This window comes from Opisthocomus hoazin, chromosome 9, assembly GCF_030867145.1.
Source record: "Opisthocomus hoazin isolate bOpiHoa1 chromosome 9, bOpiHoa1.hap1, whole genome shotgun sequence".
NCBI classification, from domain to species: domain Eukaryota; kingdom Metazoa; phylum Chordata; class Aves; order Opisthocomiformes; family Opisthocomidae; genus Opisthocomus; species Opisthocomus hoazin.
In genome coordinates this window covers 19,036,061-19,057,321 of record NC_134422.1, presented here as the reverse complement: position 1 = coordinate 19,057,321, position 21,261 = coordinate 19,036,061, and the positions used below count along the sequence as shown (strand labels likewise).

General features: G+C 54.2%; 1 protein-coding gene across 2 annotated transcripts in view; it reads right to left on the bottom strand.

Annotated features, from left to right (window-relative positions):
- Positions 1 to 21,261, bottom strand: part of SLC4A3 (solute carrier family 4 member 3) — a 32,254-nt gene that overhangs the window by 4,811 nt on the left and 6,182 nt on the right. Inside the window, exons 5-19 of one of the 2 annotated variants that reach the window (XM_075430883.1) lie at positions 20,952 to 21,108; positions 17,205 to 17,533; positions 16,597 to 16,739; positions 16,219 to 16,430; positions 10,128 to 10,279; positions 9,308 to 9,488; positions 8,637 to 8,772; positions 8,359 to 8,533; positions 7,845 to 7,944; positions 5,903 to 6,087; positions 3,647 to 3,860; positions 3,106 to 3,327; positions 2,634 to 2,782; positions 966 to 1,160; positions 312 to 518 (exon numbers count right to left, since the gene is read on the bottom strand). In XM_075430883.1, coding sequence (XP_075286998.1) covers positions 312 to 518; positions 966 to 1,160; positions 2,634 to 2,782; positions 3,106 to 3,327; positions 3,647 to 3,860; positions 5,903 to 6,087; positions 7,845 to 7,944; positions 8,359 to 8,533; positions 8,637 to 8,772; positions 9,308 to 9,488; positions 10,128 to 10,279; positions 16,219 to 16,430; positions 16,597 to 16,739; positions 17,205 to 17,533; positions 20,952 to 21,108 — 2,757 coding nt within the window. The remainder of the gene's footprint in view (positions 1 to 311; positions 519 to 965; positions 1,161 to 2,633; positions 2,783 to 3,105; positions 3,328 to 3,646; positions 3,861 to 5,902; positions 6,088 to 7,844; positions 7,945 to 8,358; positions 8,534 to 8,636; positions 8,773 to 9,307; positions 9,489 to 10,127; positions 10,280 to 16,218; positions 16,431 to 16,596; positions 16,740 to 17,204; positions 17,534 to 20,951; positions 21,109 to 21,261) is intronic. The other variant, XM_075430884.1, reaches the window with a different exon arrangement.

Genomic DNA, 21,261 nt, shown 5'->3' with positions numbered 1-21,261 from the left:
AAGCTGTAAGCTCTCCCTCCTATATTCTAGTTTACCAGACCTGGGAAAGCTCCTTTGGCTGGATACAAGGCCCAGGGGACTTTTCAGCAAAGCTCACTGGAGCAGGACAGCGCAGACACCATCATCAACAGCCAGCTCTGGCCTGCAGCCTAGCCCAGGCTATCATCTTTTCTGCATGGTATTTAATTATATTGCTGGTGTTTCTTTCGGGGACTGCCCAAATGCTCTGGAGAACAAACGGCTGTAGCAAGAAGCATTATTTGTTTGGCACGTCCCTTGCCCTTAACATCTGGGTGCCACAAACTTCTCACCTTTCCTCCTAAGAAACGGCTGTTCTTGAACTTGCGCATAAAGAAGGCAATGAAGAAGGTGCCTAGCATGAGGATGAGGGAGAGGAGGGCGGTGTTGGGCTGCATCCTGATTCCCAGCGACATCGCATCCGCAGGGAGCACGCTGGCATTCAGGCCGCTCTGCACGTTTGGCGGGTAGAACTTCAGCAGAGGATGCTCTGCAAACACCTAGGCAGGGGAGAGAAGCAGCAGGCACGGTCACTGCAAGGAGGGGCGGGGGGCACTGTCACTATTGGGGGCAGAGGGATGCGGAGGTCTCCTGCTCTGCAGAGAGGTGAGGGTGGTAGATGGTGGGCGCGGACAATCCCAGCATCTGTCACCTTGCCTCGCAACCTACCCAGCTGGAGAGGGCTGGGGACAGAAAAGTGGCCCCTCTTTAATGCCTCCTGTGGGAAAAGAAGGGGAGACAGACGTTAGGGCTCATCCTGCCAGCCTCTGTGGTGGCACAGGGGCCAGCTGGGCTGGGGCGTGAGAGGCCAGCAAAGAACTGCTCTGCAGAGCGCCTAGGAAAGCTGTGGCTGTGCTTGCCCTGTTCCCCTGCCTCCTGTACGCTAAAGCAGCAGGTTCCTTGGGGACTGAGAGACGCGGCAGCCCATCCCCCTGGGGAAGGTTCACCTTGTACAGTTTGTAGAAGGTCTCGTAGATAAAGATGAGGGAGATGAGGAAAGCAAAGATCTCCTGGGTGAAGGGCGAGATGTAGCGCACCAAGAAGCTTCCCTCAGCTGCCACGATAATGAAGATGAAGACGATGAGCCACAAACCAATCCACACTCTGCCTGTCAGATACTCAATGCCTTGTGTCTGGCAGAACTGAAATGGAAAGGCGAAGGAGTTACTCATGGCTCCTCAGGCTGCCTCCCGCATGTCCTCCCCATTAAGATCACAGACTCTCCTGGGAAAAAGTATCCGCATCAGCACAGAGACAGTGAATCCAGGGCTGGAGTCACAGGTGAAGTTGCAGACTTTGCACTAACGCCAGCCAGCTCATACCAAGCAGGTGTTCACTGCTCCGGTCCCTGTAAGAGTACCTCCTTCGCTCTCTGCTGAAGCCATCCTGTGCATGACGCTCTCCACCCCACCCGTACGGAGGTGCCATTCCTCAAACACAGCTCTCCACTGCTCCATGCGCTCGACAGCACAAGCCTGTTCCCCACTAAGGAGAGCCTGAGCAGCCAGCTATGTCCCACTGCACAAAGGCTATGTTAGCTGGGCCACGATCCCAGGCAGCGCCCTGTGTATGAACACAGTTGTATGTATGTGGAGAAAAGCCCTGAGGCTCTCACCACAGAACAGACCATCTCCACCACCTCTGCTCATCCACACATACGTCCCGAGCCTGTTCCCATCACAGCAACACCAACTGCTTCCAGCCACCAACCACAGGTGTATCTCACTCCCACACATCCCCCCTTTTGTAGCCTTCCTAGCCGTGCCACCACAGACGGTGCCCTCACTCAAGGCAGAGGTACACCTTTGTCCACCATGGCTGGGCAAAGCCAAAGCGGTCAGTGAGAAGGGCAGTCACAGGAGAGCAGAAACCCCCCTGCTGTACAATGGCATCACTGGCTCCAAACTCTTGACACACCAAGGTGAAAATCTAGCTGTACAAAAAACCATGCTTTAAAAGCCCAGACATGCTAGGAGTCAGAAAAAAGGAGGATTAGACTCACTGCTTGAAGGTACAGTGACACAGGGGTGCTTTTAACAGTGAAGAGGTCATGCTACTTGAGAAAGACACATGTCCATCCCAGCTGGCCAGGATATCTCTGCACACACCCTTGAGCTCGTCCTGAGAGGTGAGAGTAATGTATGTGGGACTTTCCAAATGGGTAGTACACTGAACGTTGTTGGGTTCCCATACAAGGAAACCTGAAGACAGGTAAAAGTTGTGAAACAGTCTCCAAAGGAAGCCTCAAGAACAAGAAAGTATTACAGAGCACTATTTTAGGATGCAGCTGCAAGTGCTCGCTGTGCCAGGAGGGGCTGCAGCGCAGGGCTGGGAGACGATGCTCCCCTCACAGTCAGCAGGCAGAGGAGCACTGTTACACAACTCAAGGGGGTCAGCCCATGGGACACAGCAACAGCAGGCAGAAGTCCTTACAGCGTGACCTGCAGAGGGTCAGCAGAGCCAGGGCCGGCCCTGGCCAAGCTGCGGGCAGCCTGGCAGGACCCAGGGAGTCCACACCACCACAGACCCTCTGGAGAGCAGAGAAATGCCGGCTGCCCTCCCAGCGCATGGGTGGAGCGAGCGGGTGCCAAGCACGGACACTGCCTCACAGGTACCTTGTAAAAAGCTTCTTCAAACACCAGCAGAGGCCCTGAGAAGCCAATGACCAGGAGTGGCTGGGCTCCAAGCAGGGAGAAGAGGATCCCTAAAACCGAGGTGGAGATTATCAGCTCGGAGACCCCCATGAGACCCTCAGTTTTCTCTCCTGGGAAAGAGAACAAAGTGTGAGTGTCATAGCCCGGACACAGGCACTGTCACCGCAGGCAGGCCGGCTGCAGACGCAGCTCCAGACGGAGGAGGTAGGTCCCCGTCCCGTTGGTCCCCTGCGTTGGGCACGGAGTGCAGAGGGAGCCCCGGGAGCTGAGGCTGGAGAGGCCAAGCGGCAGGGAGGGGACAAGGCAGCAGCCGAGGCGCAGCGCCGCTGCTCTCCCTGGGCGAGTGGCACCGAAGCCCACCCCAGCACAGCATCACACAGACACAGCCAGTGTCCCAGCGTGCAAAGAGCAGACCAGAAAGCAGGCCCATTACCTAGGAGTCCCCCGAAGGTGATGGCAGGAGAGAGAGCAGCAAAGTAGATGAAGAGAACGGCCGCGAGACACTGGCTGTGCAAGGCGTCTCTGATGTCACTGAGGTATTTGGGGTACCTGCGCTTTATGTCCCGAACCAGACCTCCAAAAAATATCCCCGTCCGCTTCAAAGGGTCGTCCTCAGCTTCCTCCTCTTCTTCCTCAGTTTTCACTTCACACAGCTCTGGAGGTGCACGGAGGGCAGGGCTTGAGCAGGGGAATGCACGTTTGCCCGTGGGCTGTCCCACTCCCCTGTGCCCCGTGGAGACCTTCCTCCAGCGGTGCTAACCAGGTGGGTCCCCTGTGGCTCCACATCCCCACTGCCACTGGCTGCCCCCAGCTGCCAGCGCTGCCCCAGCCACTGTCCTGCCTCCCCCCCGCCCCTCCCCGCCGCAGGAGCCAGGCCCCGCTCACCCCTCTGCCAGGCTCTGTGAGCGAAGGGCCCACTGGGGCACACAGGGCACAAGGCACAAACTCTTTTGCCCAAATGTGAGTGGAGAGACCTTTGGCTTCCTGGACAGCCCCCTCCTTCATGGACTTCTGCTCCCTCTCCTTCCTCTTCCTCAGCAGCAACTTCTGGAAGGTGGCAATGGATTTGAGCAAGTCTTTCCCCTCCACCTCCGATGGCGGGATGACAATGCTGCAGTCCAAAAACTCATTGATTGCGTTGAGGAGGTCTTGACGGTCATCTGCCATGTATGCAGCCTCATGGAAGTGCTGGGAGGGGCAGGGAAGAAGAAGGAGAAGGCTCAGAGAATGTACCCAGCTACCTACATCCTGGAAACACACTTGCTGTGACCATACAGCAACATCCCACTCCCTCAACCCACTATTTGTCTCACTACTGCCACTCTGTGACCCATACTCCTGAATCCCTCCTGTCCAACTACCCAATGTCCCACCTAATTCCATGTCTGTCCTCCCTATCCATCTTTTCCAGTGACCCCCTTGCTCCGGCTTTTCTCCCCTAAGCCCCACCACTCTTATCAAGATGGTGCTCCTGCAGCATCTCTGCCAACAGCATGCTCCATCAGACCACAGCACACTCCACCAGATCTGTGCTTTTCAGCTAGCCTGGTGCCTCTCTGCCTCAGCTAGGTGCTACGCTGGGCCAGCCTTCCGCTCACACCAGACCCCTGAGGCTGCATCAGGCCAAGATCCTTCTCCTTACAAGCTCTACATGCCATTGCTCTGTCCTGCAGGGCTCTCCTTCAGAGCCCAGCTCAGAGATGTACCAGGAGCCAGGCAACACGGAAATGAAAGACTTCCCCTGTCCCTGCAGCTCAGAATTAGGACTCTGCAACAGGCCCATGTCCTCCTAATCTGGTCTTGGGTTTGTTTGGAGGGAGAAGCTGGTGGAACAGATAAAGCACAAGAACGAGGACCTGAGCAGGGAGCACGAGAGACTCTTGGGAGTCTATACATGGCAGAGGGAGGGAAAACAGGAATCTACAGCATGAGGGATGCCACGCAAAGGAAACCAGTCAGAAACGGGGAGATACTCCTAACAGCAAGGGCAACAAGATGACAACGAAGGACTCCAAGGAGAAGATGAGCAGACCACACTACTGCAGATAGGAGGGGAGGTGCTGGCAAACGGGTGGAAGTGCTGCATTGCCTCTGGAACGCACCTGCAGAGAAAGGGCTGGAGGAAGATGAACAAGTGAACAGCCTGTACAGCAGGCAGGGGACAGCTAAGGTCCCTGCAGCACACAGACTCCCTGGAGCCGCAGCTTCAAACTGTAAATGATACTGTACTCTCTTCACGGCGCCAGCCACCGCGTAACCTTGCTACGGCCAGCCCCGGCTGCGGCAGCTGGCTCCGCTCTTCCAGCAACAGAGGAGCAGAGGCTCAGATGGGCGATATCAGCCCACAAATGCAGCGCTGAAGCTGCAACATAGCACCTCACCTCTCCTGGCTAAAAACACGGCCTCAGCTGAGCCCTGTGCAGCTCCTGGAAAGATATCTTTCAGTTGGGAGCTCTTGTTGTCCACGACCCACCTGCTCTGGAGTGGACCTTTTAGTCCCCAGTTCAGGGAGAGTTGTCCACTGGTGGCAGGACAGGCAGGTTTATTACTCAGTTATAGTTACACGGCACCAGCCAGGAAGACCTTGCGAACCTCTGAATCTCCTGTCCAGGATGTATGGAGCAGATGATCAGATTTGTCTTTTCTTTGCCTTTAATTCCTTACCAGGATAGCGAATTTCACTTTCCTGCCATCTAGCCAGATGGGACTTCTAGCACTGCACATGCTTGGCAGAAAAACCTTCCTGCCTCCTCATCTCTGCTCCTGCACGGATGTGCTCCTCTGCATGCCCCAGCCATGGGACTCAGCTAGAAAGCTTCATCCAAACACCTGACAACAGTCCAGGGGTCTTTTGTCAGCATGGCCTGGGCCAGGCGTCATGCTCACAGGCACTGCTCAGCCTCACCTCCTCTCTGTTTGTGAAACGTCAGCTGAACACAACTCCTCTACCTTGGGCAGTCCTTTGCTCTTGCTTTTATGTACAGCCCCTTTCTTCACCCAGCCTAGCACTCTCTGTCCCAGCCAAGTGCCTGTCCTGCTGTTCCCTCAGCACTGGAGCATCCTACCTCAGTCGAGCCAGGCTGCTCTTAAAAATCCCGGGTGCTCCCTCCTGCCCGCCCCGCCTGGGCCTTTGCACAGCATCTCTCAGTGCTCTCGGCCCAGAGCTGACTTCTGAGGAGCGACCGAAGCTCCTTTGCCTGCGCCAGCATCACCGCCTGTCAGCTCCTCACCTTGTCAGACATGAGGGTGGAGATTGAGCGGCCGATTTCATGGTAGTCCATGTTGGCTTGGCTCGGTCCCAGCAGCACAAAGATGAATCTGACAGGAATTGGGACCTCCAAGACAGATTCCAGGAAGACGGCCTCATTGAGTCGAACAAAGGCCATAGTTGGCTGCTCCAGGAACTGCACACAACCTGCCAGGAGGCAATGTTTTCAGCAGAGTTAATCACCGGGGTGAGCTGTACTGGGTTGCCTTTAACAGTGGAAACAGTGATTTTGGGGGTTCCCACGAGCCCTGGAGACCTGTACTTGTCTCCAGACCACTGACACACCAGCGAACATAATGCTAATACTACTCCAAGTCCCCTCTTCACTGATCATTTCCAAGCAGTGCTACTTTCCTTACCTTTCCCAATTACCCCATTCTTCATCTCTCACACATGGGCTCTACTTACACTATAAGGGGCTAATTTTAAATCAGAAGGTTGTTTTCCACTAAGACACTGCCTTATGGAAGGAAGTCTCTTACATGTTACTTTTATCAAACAAACTTCTAATCTCATCAGAGAATGAAATCAGGTTTGCTTGACATGACCTATTTCCCATAAACCTCACTGCTTGGCAATAATTACATTCTTATCCTTTAGCTCTTTATTAATTGAATCCCATATTAGCTCTGCCATGATTTTGGCTGGGAAGGATGTCAGGTTAAACAGCCTACAGGTACAGGATCACTGTCCTTTCCTTGTTAAGCACTGATGCTATGAGCTTTCTTCTGTTTTTCTCGTATGTTCCCTGTATCCCTAGACTTTTTTTCAGATGAAGATGCGCCAGTTCTCTACAGACTCATAGGTGCAAACTGCACAGTTTGTTTTACAATGTCCGCATCTCATCAATGCTTGGCAGCCTCCTAGGTTCCTAACAGATTGGGAAGTACTCCCGCATCCTCCGGCACACCAGCCGCTTCCTTCCCATACTGAACACAAACATTTATTGAATACTTGTACTTCTTTGGCATTATTACTGATCTTTCTGTCATCCATGTCCAGCAAAGAGCTGTGTTCTGTGTTAGACTGGCAAATCTGGGCCACCTGAGTGGCCAAGCGAAACCCAGGACAAAGCCTTACCTCAGAAGTGGCCAGTGTTTAGTTATTTGAGTGTTCAAAGGGCGTTTATGGAGCTGATGGGGCCTCGCTGTGGTTAAGCATCAGCTTGGCTGAGCTGCCAAGCCTCTTTGCCTGAGCTTTTCATCTGACCGGATAGGCAATGACATTCAATTTGCTTGCAGTGTAGCTGCATTTGCTGAGATGTTAATGCCAGCAAAGTGCTGAGAAGGACTGCTCTTGTGGTCAGAAGGCGCCAAGCGCACTGATGCTCAAGCCTGCCCACCCACAACTCTCTTGTACAGAGAAATATCTCCCGGCAGCGCGACAGCCGATACTCAAGATCTTGCCACCAGCCAGGCCCTGCTTCCATAAACCCAAAGCTCCTGGGCACACACAGCCAGCAACCAAGCCTGCCCAGGGCAGGGACCAGCTGATGGCAAGGTGGGAGGAGGCCGGACAGAGGGCAGCGATGGCCAGAGGACAGTCAGAGACTGGCCATAAGTCCCTCAGGTGCCACTTACCCACTTCTGAGCTGCAAAATGGGATGTTCTGGTGAGTCTTGTGGGACTTTCTCCTGTAAGGTGGGCCCCAGCTCCCAGCAGCAGTGTCTGTCAACCTCTTAATTTAAGAAAGGAACTACCTAGGTACCCCTTACATTTACCACAGACAAAATGTGTGCTGTCACCAAAGGAGAGAGCATACAAGGCTCCCTCCCAGCTGAACTTTGGGAACAGGTACAAGATGACCAAATACCCCTCAGAAGGGAGGGTACAGAAAGCAGGAGACAGACCAGGATCTGAACTGGTCTCTTTTGGTGCCAGGGGACTCTACATGCTGTCTCTTACCCACGAGGACCACTGTGGCCTCTGCATCTTCAGGGATCTTCTCCATCAGCTTCAGGTATTTACGGTGGCCCTCAGAGTTATGGAGATGCGGGTTTTTCTGCTAGGGAAGAACAAAAACAAGTAAGGGTGGAGTTCCCGTGCCTTGGTCTCCCTGCAGAGCCTTGCACCCCACCAGCATATCCGCAGCCGGGCTTGCCTCGGCTGCACGCCCAACACCCTGCCTCAGAGGCAAGGCACCCTCGCAGGAAACGGCCACCCTGCAAGCCCCAGGGCTGTTGCTGCCATCGCATGCTCAAGCATACATTTGCATAAAGCATGAGGCTAAAATTAGGTCTCGAAATCATAACACAGCGACCTGATTTCCAGCACTCCAGGTGATCCAGGGGAGCTCAGCCCTTGCAAGAACAAGGCTGCCCATGAAGGAGCCCAGAGGTGGGTGCCAGGGGCTGCCGCCGGCCAACGCTTGTCACCAGGGTGTGGAAAAAGAAGCAGTAAACCCCCAGGTGACCCTCACCTCCTTGCACTCGGTCTCATGGGCCTTGGGGTCAGCCATCTCGATGCGCTCTTCCCCCATGAGGGGCACGCAGGTGTCAGTGGTGTGGTTGTGGTGGTGGTTCCCCACGACAGAGTTCATGCTGGAGCTGGAGTGGTTCCTCGGGAAGAAGCCCTCCTTCTCATCATTGGGGTGGCTGAGGGGGAGAGCAGCGGCCATGAGGGGATCCACCTCCTGTGCCACCCAGGGCTCGCAGACAGCTCCTGAGTCCCAGCAGCCCTCAGCCATGTACCACCCACCTGTGCTTCAGCAGCAGGGCACGCAGCACATTGGCTCGGTCCTCCGCTCTGATCTGGTCAGAGATGATCATGGTCTCCACCATGAGGTGAGCGATGCCAGGCAGTGTGGTCTGCTCCAGGTCCAGGAGGACGGCACCTGCCAGCAGGAGGGGAAGATCCCTGTTCCTAGTGCGCAGCCTCCCCGCCGCACACAGCTGTCCCACCACAAGCCAGGCTTTGGCTGGGCTACAGATTCCTCGGCTGAGAAATGTCCCAAGTCCAGGTGTCCCAAGTCCTCTGTATAAACCCTTGTCCCAGGAGAACTCAAAAACTCCAAGATGCAGTAGTAGCTCTGGTACCTCCCTCTTGTTTTGGCCTCCCACCCTGACCAAACTTGACCTTTCACACCAAAGATGGGTCAAAGACCCCAGGCCCCGGCACAGCTGGGTGCCACAGCTGCCACGTGCCCAAGAGCAGCAAAGCAGAGCAAGGAACCAACACAGGCACCCTTGGGCTAACAGAAACCCTGGCAAATGGGCTGCAGGACAGTCTGTCTCTGCAGACCCTACATGGAGCCTGGACACGGACACTGCTGGAGTGTCTCCAGTGAGGGGCCAAACAGCGACAGAAGCTGCCCAGCAAAACCTGTCCCAGAGCAAGACACAAACCCTGGCTGTCAGTTCCTGACTCACCATGGGCAATCGTCTTCCTGAGCTCCAGCAGGCTGCGGAAGGACAGCGAAGCCACGTGGGGTTTCCCCCACCTTGCTGTGTCCTCCTCCACATCCTCCTCAAACTTGATCCAGCGGGCCGTCTCCCTCCAGTGCATCTCCTGGTTCTTATCGACCACCAGCTCGTTCAGCTCCACAAACACCTGTTGTGAATTACAGCGAGGACATGAGCCTTCCCCTGATGCATACAGCTCCATCAACAATAGATGGAAAGCCTCAGGTTTGTTCTCAAGGTACCACTTGGTCGAAAGCACTGCCTGAGTAAACCTGTCTTAGCTAACTAGAGGTTCGGTGAACAGAAGCAGCCAGGACAAATATCACTGGCAGCATGGCAGGAGCTTCCATCAATACATGGAGCACCACAAAGCTCCAAGTCAGATGGCGTGGGCTGAGGAGAGACAACGATGCTATGCTGCACCCCTCTACCAAACTGTGACAATTTTGTCCTCTGCCTGCTTCCTGGTTTCCCCCAAAATTTCCCACACTTACCAGAGATTGTGATGTTACTGTGCTGCCAACTTCCACAACAGCACTACCATTTCTGTGACTTTTTAACGTCTTTCCCAAGGTTGAAGCTTTGTGATTTCAGCGAAATCTCTGCTTTCATTGAAAAAAAGTGTATTTTCAGCCCTCATGATCATGGATAAGAGCTTGAAATGTCACCCTCAAGGTCATGTAAAGAATTAAATATATCAAAACCACATTTATCACTTTATAAAGTGCCTGTTTTTAGTCCTGATTTATGGCTTCTGAACAAGTGTGGGAGGACAGCACATGGATACCTCATGGGGCTTTCTATCCAGCTTCTTCTTCTTCTTCTTCTTCTTGACAGATGGAGTTGATGCTAATTTTTTGCTTGTCCTGGTGATCTGACTCCGAGACGGTTTTTTCATCAGATGCCTCCTCACACCAGGGTTATCTTCAAAACGGTGGCCTGAAGACATGGGGAAGGAAAAAAAGACCATGGGTGTGTCTACTGGACACACAATGTCTGGCAGGGAAACACATCCAAGCCCACCCTTCTGTCATTAGCTTATGCTAGCAAAGCCTTGGCAGCTGGAGCACTCAACACCATCCTCCAGACCTTTGAAGATCCTTCCTGCCTTATCTGCCTACTTTCAGTTCTTCCAGACATCTGACAGCTGATTTCTTCAAGAAGGCGGCTTTCTCCCAGGCTGTGCATACACTGGAGCATCATTGCAAAAGCTTTTATTCATGGTACCTGAATAGGTGGGGCATGAACCCTTCCCACACTCCCTCAGCAAAAAGCAACCTGAAGCCTTGCCTGCACAGCTCGGCACCCAGACAGCACAGGCAGGCACCTGGCTGGGGCTCCTCTCTCCCACTGGAGGAAGGCTTGGTGCTCAGCAAGCACAAAGAGCAGTGAAGGGGAAGGATATTTAGCTGCTGGTCTGGGAGACACATGGAAATATCAATGACTGTCTTATTTAATTGTGCAGTGAGACTGCAGGCTAACGGTGCAGACCGGGGCTGGCATGGAGGCTGGGCAGTTCACTCCAGCTATCGCTGTTTCTATGTGAGCCACAGTGCTGCTGTAATGCCCTCTGAAATGTCTGCGTTACAGAGTTTGGCTGGCTGAGTCAAAGCCTCCTGAAGCCTCCAGAGAGGCTGCTGAGGCTGCACTACAGACCCACCACCAAGCTACCAGTGAACTTGGCTAGCCAGTGCCCACCAAAACCTGGCCACAACCGTGCCAGCCCCTCTTGCAATGCCAGAGAAGCAGCATCTGGGCAACAGCCTGCCATGAAGTGGAGCTTCCCTGGACACTACCCAGAGACAGCAAGTGTATCTTCCTCAGCACAGACAGCCCATGGGGATGGGGAAAGCCTCAGAGTCCAGCTCCACGATGGGCAGGCTCCCCCAGGCAGATCACAGTCAAGGGTTTCACTCAGCTTTGGTCCATTCAAGGCTTGCTGGCCCTGCTTATAAGGCAAAGTCAAGGTCTTCTCCCTGGGGACCAAGGGTAGCTCTCCGTTGGCTGGGATGAATGTTCAGTCTCCACGCACCTTTCTGCACTTGGCTTCAAGACTTGCAGCTCTCAGGGCATGAGAGGTAGCAAAAAGCACTGGGCTTGATGGCCAAGTGGTCTCTTTGATGTTGCAGGAAAATATCCATGCATCTCTGGCATGGAAAGACACAGTCCAGCATCAGGCCAGGCATACCATGGCTTTGCTCCTTGGAAATCTGGGTTGCTAAATCAAATTTAAAATGAATCAATACTGAGCCTCAGGACATTTATCCCCATTGGCTGCCCTGCTGATGGACGTCCATGGATGGCTGGAATCCCCCCTGCTCCACTTACTGCACTGCAGCGTCGACAGGAGCCAGTAATCGCCCACTGCTATGAACATTTCTGGAAGCCCAGCACACGTGGGGCTTCCTTGGACTTTTGCATGGATTTCTCAACTCCTGCATGCACGGCAGCCACTTCATCACACTTGATGTGGATTCATGCCGAAACAAACAGGTCACCAGGTGGATGATCTTGGTATCTGGCACCTTTTCTCCAAACCCTGTAGCTTTTGATTCTCCCGTGCACCTTGCGACTCATTCTCACCTTGTCCCTAGAAGAACAGGGACAGAAGATGCTCTGCCCAGCAAGACAGACCGCTTGCCCAGAGCACGGCAAGCCTCCCCCATGGCGATGCCAACCTGCCACGCAGTGCTCTTCAGCAACAGCCCTAGAAAGCACACACAGCTGTTCAGCCTCAGCCACCAAATAGCTGGAGGACAGATAAAACCAAAGGAGCCAAGCTTCCTGCCAGCATCTCCAGTGACTCCCACACTTGCTGACAGGGACACCAGGTGGAGTGCTGCAGGTTCAGAGAGAGCCGGTGAAGGCACGCTTCCAAAGCCCCACGGAAGAAAGGAGCAATCCACTTGCTGCTCTTCCTTGACAGCACTCGCGGCCACCGAGATGCCAGCTGGGGGAGGTAACTCATAGGAGCAGGGTGGACACATGGGCTTAATTCTGGAAGGGGCCACTGGCTTTGGGAGTCCCATGCAGAGCCCAGCTGAGGTGCTCCAGATTGCTCTACAGAGAGCCTTTCTGGGTCCTGTCAGATTGGTGCTTCCCCCAAAGGAAAGTCAAGCTCAAGTGAGCACCTAAGTCTGGGGTCCTTACTCAGGACAGGATCTTGGACTGAGATCAAAGTGTGATGTGCCCAGGGCATAGCTCTGCCCTCCTTGCTTGAAGCCAAACTCCCCAGGGTGAGATGAAGCAGCCAAGGACAGCTCTTGCTGCACCTCCCCTCCAGTGCTCCCCAGCAGCAGAGTGTGAGACAGTGACAATGTCTGAGGACAGAGTGTGATTCCTCTGGTGGCTCCATTACCACAAAGTGACTCTCACACACAGCATCTCCTACAGAAGACCTTCTTGCCATGCTGGCTTCCATCAGTCAGATTTCTTGGGATGACCAAGTTCCTTTTCTGCCAGCTTAAATCTGACAAATACGACTTTGTGCTGGTTAAAACCTTCCCCCGGCGTGCCTGTGCTAGTCAGTACAACTCAGTGGGCAACTGTCTTTGATTCATGTGTTAGCTCCTGCTTCCCTCTTTTCATTGCCCTCTGTCCACAAGCAGGAAGCCCAGAAAGAGGCACCAGAGTAGTTGTACCACCACTAGAGAGCAAGTTGCTAACCCAGCATCACAGGGATTGTGCACACTTCCAACATACACCAATGGTTAAGTTATAGCAAAAGAAAAAGCAATCGAAACCCCATCTCTTGGAATATTTAAGATTAGACTAAATAAAATCCTAACCAACATGCAGTAAGTCACAACCCTATGCTGGCTTCCGGAAAAAGCTACTGCCCTGCCCTGCACCGAACCCAAGTTGCTCCTGGCTGATGCTGACCTCAATGTGATAGGGACACTGGGACCCCAGCTCATCCCTGCTGCCACCCAGGTGTCCCTGCACAGCAGTCCCCATGCGCTGAACACTGAAAGGAGAGCAAGGAGACCAGCTCAGGTCCAACAAGGACTCTACTCTGCTCAAAAGCTCTTAATTTCCTCTGGATCTGAGTTGGTCCTGGAACAGGTACTGCTACAGAGTAAATAGCTGTGCAGGTGGCACGGGCTGGATGTGAGCTGGTTCTGCACAGAACTGACGCTGGTGTCTCTGCCATCTCTGTCTCCACCATATCTCTCTGCAGGATTAAGCCACAGTGTGGATTCATTGTGCAGAAATAATTAAGAGTTGACTGTACAGTACATCCTACTTCAAGCACCTGCAGTATTAGCTGTAGCAATCAACGAATGCTTTAACTACTAGCAAGCCAAATTTCCCCACTTTATAACTGAGGCATATCACACCTTGCAGAAGTGATCTGCCCCTTCCACCTTCCCAAGAATAGCCACCTGTTCCTGGGTGAACTTGGGGCAATTTCTCACACTTTTAATGTACAGTTTGCTCAGCTCAGGACAGCTGATGGAGCCAACTGGCTTCAGGTTTCTATTTTGAACTTTGCTGCTATTATACTCTCTGTCAATTTACAGTAACAAGTAGCAGCCCCAGCCAGAAGCAAAACCCACTTGCTAGTCCCTGCAGAAGCACGTAGACAGACATTTCTTCCCTGAAGGCTTGTAAAGACGGACCAGCTGAGAAACAGGACATGATGCTGGGACTGGGAGGCAGGGGACATTAAGTGTTTTGCCTGAGATCACACTGAGAGGCTGTAGCAGAGCCAGAAACCGAACCGCCGGTGTTCTGAGTCCCTGTTGTAAGCGCTCTGCCTCACCACTCCTGCATGCAAAGCCGGTAAGCGGGCTAGTTCTGGGGCCACACCACCCTCCCATGTGCACTCCTAACATCCCGTGAAAAATGATCCAGATGAGGACATTTGGGCAGCTGTGGCAGAGCTACGGATATGAACAGCATCATTCCCAAAGTAACACACAAGGCCACCTTTAAACTGTGAGTTATCACCATCTGCCGAGGAAGGACCACTTGTGCGAGGTGGGAGCAAGGCTCCGGTTTCTGCACAGTGCCCGGGATGGCCCACAGACCCAGCTCAAGAGATGTGCGGGCATGGAAACAGATGCGGAGAACAGAAGGACGATTTTCACTCTATTCTAATAACAGTATTCCTATTCTCTCTTTCCCTGCTTTTCCAACTCTTGCTTCCTTCCTCTTTTCCCCCTTCCAGGCACCCCCGCCAGCCTACCATTCGCTCGTTTCCCAGCCACGCTCAAGCCGGCAGACACAGGGACTAGGTTATTTTTTCCTCCGGACATTAGGCTACAGTGCAGAGCCAAGAACCTGATGCCGACTGCTGCTGTCGGATCGACAGCTCAGCTCGAATTCCAGCAAACAGAGCAGCAGCACACTGTCACCTTGTGCCACAGATCGAAGGGGAAATGTCTCTGTCCTCATACACACCTCAGAGCAGCTGCTTTTTCTCCAGCCACAGCATGGGCCGTGTCCTGATAAGCACAAACAGCAAGAGGCATCTGCCTCAAGAACGCTGGAGCGAGACACAAACAGGGAAGCACCTCAGCACTACAACACAGATCTGTACAAAGACCTCAGAGAGACACACAGACAGCAGACAGCTGCTCCGGGCACACGGTGGGGCAGACAGTACCTGTTTTAACCCAGGAGACCAACCCGACACGGAGAGCGTGCACAGAGCAGCCACAGGGCCAGGGATACGCACTTCAGCTGGGGGCTCTGATCTACAGCTGCAACCCTGGGGTCACTGCTCCGGTACTTACAGGTGGGCTCCCCGCCTGGGTAGCCCAGATGGTTTCTGATGGACTCCCATAAATCATAGTCTTCAAAACTGAAGGCAAATTCATCCAAGTCTTCATAGCCGAGTGACTTGCGAACACAGGTGCTTACTGCTACCTCCGGGCTGCTGCCCCCTTCCGATTCCCTCGCCACCTCCTCTCTCTCTTGAAGGGTTGTCATTTTGTCCTTGTGAAGGTCAGGGGTCAGGCGCCCTGAGCCACTCGCCTTCAGAGGAGCTGGGGTAGCCAGGCTGACGTGCCGAAAGCGAGCTGCCCCTGGGGGATCTTCACCGCAGACCCGGGGCCAGCCCCGGTGCCTTGCTCTCCTCCTCACGGGGCATGAAGGTGCCGGCTGCAGCAGCCCCTGGGGACTGACATGGTCCTGGGAAGCCTGGCTCCACGCAGGGATGCTTCCGTGGGGCACTGCCCCACCGGCTCCTCAGAAGCAGGGTCGTCGCTCTGCCGTGGGGTCTTGCGCCAGCTGCCCAGGGACGCGGCGCCCGTGGCCCAGGGACAGCCAGGCTGTGCGTGCAGCACCGCTCCTCTCCCTGGCTCCCCTCCGCTGTCTCCCTCCCTCTCCAGCCTGCAGAGCAACCTATTGAATTCTCCATGTCCTCAGGCCCGCAGCGTGCATTTCCATGACGTCTCTGCCCTCGCGTCTCGCACAGGGGCAGTCCCCCTCCGAGGCGCTGGAGCCGGCCGCTGCCTCCCCTCCCGGAGAACAGAGACTCCTCACCTCGGGTTTTCTGCAACGCCGGAGCCGGCGTGCTGCACAGAGGGCTGATCGCTGGGAAAGTGTGTCAGGAGAGGAGAGAGCTGGCCCTCTGGGACTCGCAGGGAGCCCTGAACCAGAGAGGGTAGTGGGGCGGGTGTAGGAGCAAGCATCTGTGGGGCAGGTGTGAGCAGGGGTGCTGGAAACACGGGGACCAGCGCTGTGGATACTGCAAAGCCGGCAGAGAGGAGCCAGGGCCGCAACAGTGGGGGCTGGGGGAGAAGGAGGTGAGGACCAGGTCCTCTGGGCAGGCTGGAGACCATGCCTAGGGCTGATAGGGAAGAGGGCAAAGCAGGGAGAAGCAAGGGACGCGCGCACTTAGTAGCACAGGTAGTGTCGCAAAAACTCACTTTTCATGCCATCCAAGTCAGCGGACGCCAGCATCTGGGCCTCGGCCTCGTCCGTGGGGACGCGCTGGTACGCCGCGCTCTCCAGCGTGGTCATGCTGCCAATGCACATCCTCTCCTTCAGGTCGTAGGTGACCCGCTGTCCGCTCGCCACCTGGCCCCAGGGCTTGCGCTTCTCCCACCCACGAGACAGACGCTCCCGAGGCCCGGGGAGGCTGTAGGAACCAAAGAGACCGACGGTGTTGCTCGCAGCCGCTCTCCCTCCGGGCCCCATGTCCCCCCCGGCTCAGCAGGCGAGTTCAGGACGGGCGCAGCCGCTACCCCGGGCAGAGGGTCCCCGAGCCGGGGAGAGCGGCAGCACGTCGGCACACGTTCACCTGCCTGCAGAGGGACGCGGGGCCCTTGTCCTGCAGCAGGTCAGCGAAGTGTGGCACGGGGCACAGGATGCCACACTCCTCCTCCACATGGAACTGCGCCGGGGCCAGAGCACCGCTGGGATCCTCCTCATCGCTGCCGATGGTGAACTGCAGAGACGACAGTCCTGACAGCAAGAGCCGGGACAGGCAGCCTTCGCCCCAGCCCCTGACATGCAGATCCTCTCCACATTCCCACAGCCTAGAAAGGGCCACACCAACTTCCCCCATGTGCCCCATACCCTGGGACTGGCCACATTGAGCCCCCCATATCCTATACACCCTAAGAACAGACACACTGGTCTTCCTCCATGGGTCTTACACCCCCAAAATGGTCATGCACACCCTCCCCAGCATCCACCCCACGCAATGGCTTGTCTGTCACTGTCCTCCAGCACCCACCCCTGCTAGGCAGGGACCAAACCACTCTTCCTACAGTATTGCATAGACACAACCTCTTCCCCCCAAGCAGCACACTCCCATGACCATACACCTTGGCACCCCCCTGGCATCAACCCCCCCTCCACCTGCCCCCAGCCTCCGAGCCCCATCCAGGTAGGGATGCCCTAGCCTTGCCTTTGGTTTGCCTGAGAGCTCCAGCTTAGGGGATGTGTCCTTCCCACGAGCTTCACCCTCAGACTCTGCAGAGATCTCTTTCTCTTGGGCCTCCTCTGCTTCAGACTCTCCTTCTTCCTCTTCTTCTTCTTCTTCCTCCTCTTCTCCCCCCTCCTCGTCCTCTTCCTGGATGGTGGGGGTCACCTCCGAGGGGGGTACCGAGGTTTTCTTCTTTTTCCTCCTCCTTTTTTTCCTCCTGCCGGCACGCGGGGGCCTCTTTTGGAACTTGAGGGCAGAAGGGAGGTGAGCGGAAAGCGGATGATGGATGTGGTGCGAGGTTTGGCGGTGGACTGAGAGAGAAAAAGAGAGTCAGGGGCAGGAAGAGGCTGGGAGGAACCTGCCAGGCGCCCCTCCAGGAAACAGCCTGGTCTGGAGATCAAGGGCCAGGAAGGGCAAGGAGAGCCACCAGCCCACAGGGACACAGCAAAGCTCTTTCGGTGATGCAGCAGGCTGTGTCCAGCCTGGGGTGGCTGGGGAGGCAACTCCCAGGCAGTGCCAAACCACCCCAAGGCAGCTCCACCACCCTGGGGAAGGTAGGACTCCTCTCCCAGCCCTGCCAAAAGCCATTCACGTGGCTACGCAGAGCTGCGGTGGCCTGCCAGAGGCACCATCCCCTTCCTAAACATGGGCAAATGTTTCATTTCTTTCTTGTATAGTGTTCTTTAAGTTAAACAGATGCACCTTACTTATCCCCCAGGCTATGACAGAAAGTGCCTCCTGCATACCCACAGGAACCACAGACCAAGCCTTTTAGTGCAGATGCACTAAAGCCCACTGTGTGGGCTTGTGCCTACCAGCCTCTGAAATGCAGGTTCAATTAGGAGGCTGTCTTTTAAAAACCAGGGTAAAAAACAGGGCAGAAGGAATTTTCTTTAACTAATCTACAAAGAGAAATTCATACAGGCTTGACCTGGGTGTCATGGGAATTGCAGAGTGAGAAGAAATTAATGGCATTTCTGAGCCTTCACTCAAAAACAACGATAATGCACCAGGCAGGGAACAGGGTAAGCTCAGCATCTCCCAGCAAGAGACAGGAAAGCCACTTCTGCCAGGGCTATCTGCAGACACAAAGCCTCCCATAGACAGCCTGCAGGATGCACAGACCTGGGGCTGCACCCGGAGCAGCTGAAACCACGGGGCACCAGCCACTTCGCAAGGGGGCTTTGCTCAGCAGCTCTTCCTGAGGAATTGTTTCCAGTATGTTTTGATTTGGTTCCTTCCCAGTTTTCCTGTGACATGGCAGCAAAATCTGTTTATAGTGAAAACTACCTTCAAAGGACATTTTCAATGGAAGCTGTAACCTTCTCCCTGGGAGAGTCAGGCAGGTTCATTGTTCTGCTGTCATGTTTCCTTTCCTTTGGTTTCTCAAGTCTTTTCTCCCTTGTTTCCCCCCTTGGGAACAGCAGGGATATTTCACACACTCCCCCGGTTCAGCAGGAGGGGCTTATGGCAAGATTAGAGGAGATTGGGAATGGTCAGACATCTGCAAATTGCAAAGAACTTGGGCTCTATAAACACTTTTTCCTCCAAGGTGTTCTCTAGTTCTTTGACTTAACTAGATGTACCCTATTTCACTCACAGGTTTTGGCAGAAAGGCCCTCCTGCCCACTGCTGCACTCCCACTGCACCGCTCTGCATGCCATGGATCGATCAGGCAGGAATTTCTCATGCAAGAGGCAGCAAGGAAGGCCCCAACAGTACACTCCTTGCTCCTTCTACAGCACAAAGCTTCTGGTGAGGACATCGCTCACCCTTCCCTTCTGGCTTGTTCCCATCAACCCAAGACAGAAACATTCACATCTTGGATCAGAAGGAAACCGAAGCCTTGGGCTGCAGGGAAGGGCAGTGACGGTAAGCGGCTCATTTGGCACAGAAAAGGTTAGCACTGCTCTTCACCCCTGCACTCAGCGCTCCTTGTGTCAACTGATCATGTCTCCACATGGCCTGGAGGTGGGAAAAACACACCTCTCCCAAACACAAAAGGCTTCACGCCTCCCTCTTCTTCCTCCCTGTCCTCCTGCAACTCCCGTGTGCCCAGCCCCTGCCCTCCTTCCCTGCACCCTTCCTTGCACTGCCTGCCTGTATGGAAAGTTATTGCCAAACCAGTGTCCTAGATGTTTGATTACACTTCTCAGTCAACTGGACAAAAGAGATATGAAAAAGTAATTTGGATAAGGAGCCCAGAAGGAAGAGCCTACATACTAGGAATTCCTGGCTTTGAATAGGGCAGGAAACATTTCTAAACCCAGAGAGCATTCACCTCCATGGGCTCACACGTTATCTTTCAAAGTCTAATGACCTAACCAGATCTTCCAGCTTTATGAATACAAACTGCACAAAACTTCTTATAACCAGGGTTGACGTAGTCCTAGATAACAGGGATACATCAGGAGCTCAGAGGAAAACAAGCTTGATTCTGATAAAGAAGAAAGGATTCTCCTATTAAGAAGAAAAAAAAAAAAAAAACCCAAACAGCACAAATCTCTAGTAAAATTTTCAAAGCAGCTTCTGCCATGCGTGCTCAAGCAGACTGTCCGTGTCTTCCAAGCCAAACCGCACACCCATGCGCACGGGCAGAGCTTCTGAGCAGGGAAATCCTACCAGCACAGGACAGGTACTCAAGCCACAGCAAAGCTATCAGCACCTTGCAGCCATGTGCGCGAGTAACTGTGTACTCAGGTCAAAAGGGTTATTTGAATGGAGCCTATGTAGAGAAACAACACAGGCGGAAAGAGCAGCTGGGGCGCACCACAGTAATAGGCTTTTACCAGCAAACTTTTACAACAGCCTTTGGAAATGAGTGGCCAAGCAGAGAACAGCCTGGTGGTGTACTCAGAACACAATGTTCTCGAGGTTGTATCCCATCAGAGCTAAACTCGAAAACAAGCAGTATCTGCCTATGGAGAGCGAGAGAGAGGGAAACTCTCCCACCCATTGCTACTTGTTTGCTACACAAGCAGGCGGCTGCCTGGGGGACTCTTCTTCCTGCCCTTCGCTGCGGTTACCACAAGCTAAAGCGACCCCCCTACACCAGGCAACAGCTTATGGCCACTCTTGTAGGCACACTCTCCTTTTACTGCCAAAGTGAGTTTGGGCAAACTGGCTGCCTTCACTACAGAAGGGCAGTTAGAGGAATAGATACGCTGATCAAAGGAGTCCAGGTGAGATGGCTAGGGCATTTTAAATTCACACCCCATTTTGTATTTTGCAGACCTTTCTCTGAGCAGATAAGCCTGATGGTTTCATGGTTGCTATTTAGAAATACACAGGCATGTCTGACTGGAGCCATCTGCTTTCAGACTGGGGAGGACAGCCTGGCTTCTGGCCATATTTGGATGTTTCTTTGCAGCCATATGGAAGAAAAATAGTTTCAAACTGGAAATTTCAGCGTGAGGGAAGTGGTTGCAGAGGTCCCTGACGCTGGGTGAGGAGGTGAGCGAACACCTTGGGCTGTGTCACGCTGCCGCGTGGGCTGGGCAGTAGCTACGCCTGCGGGGACGGGAAAAACAGGGAACAGACTGAGAAGAGCCCGCAGTCACTGGTGCTAAACTGGGCGTACGTAGCACATTGGGAACGCTCTGAGGGGGGGAAGCGAATAGCAGGCTAACACGATCTGCAGGGTCCTGGCATCAGGCTGCGGAGCACGTGGGACTGAGCGAGGGTTGGTGGCAAGGGTAGAAGTGGGTACAACGGTTCAAACCTACATACATTCAAAATCTCTCTCACTGTAGCTGCGTCTTTGCTTCTCCAGATTGCTTGATGCTGACTTGCTTATCAGGTCCCCAAATCTCTCGATTGACAAAGTCTTATCCAAGTCCTCATCGTCCTCGGCACCAGGAGAGGCTTTCTCTGCGCGATCTCTGCCCTGCACAGAAACCACCAGAAAAGAATCAAGCACTGCAGACCCCTACAGCTCTCTGGATCCTCATGCCCTGCAAATGGTGCTGGGCTTGCTGAGGAGCAGCAGGCTCCACACGACAGGGCTGGGGCATAGTTTCTCACTCAGAGAACGGACCAG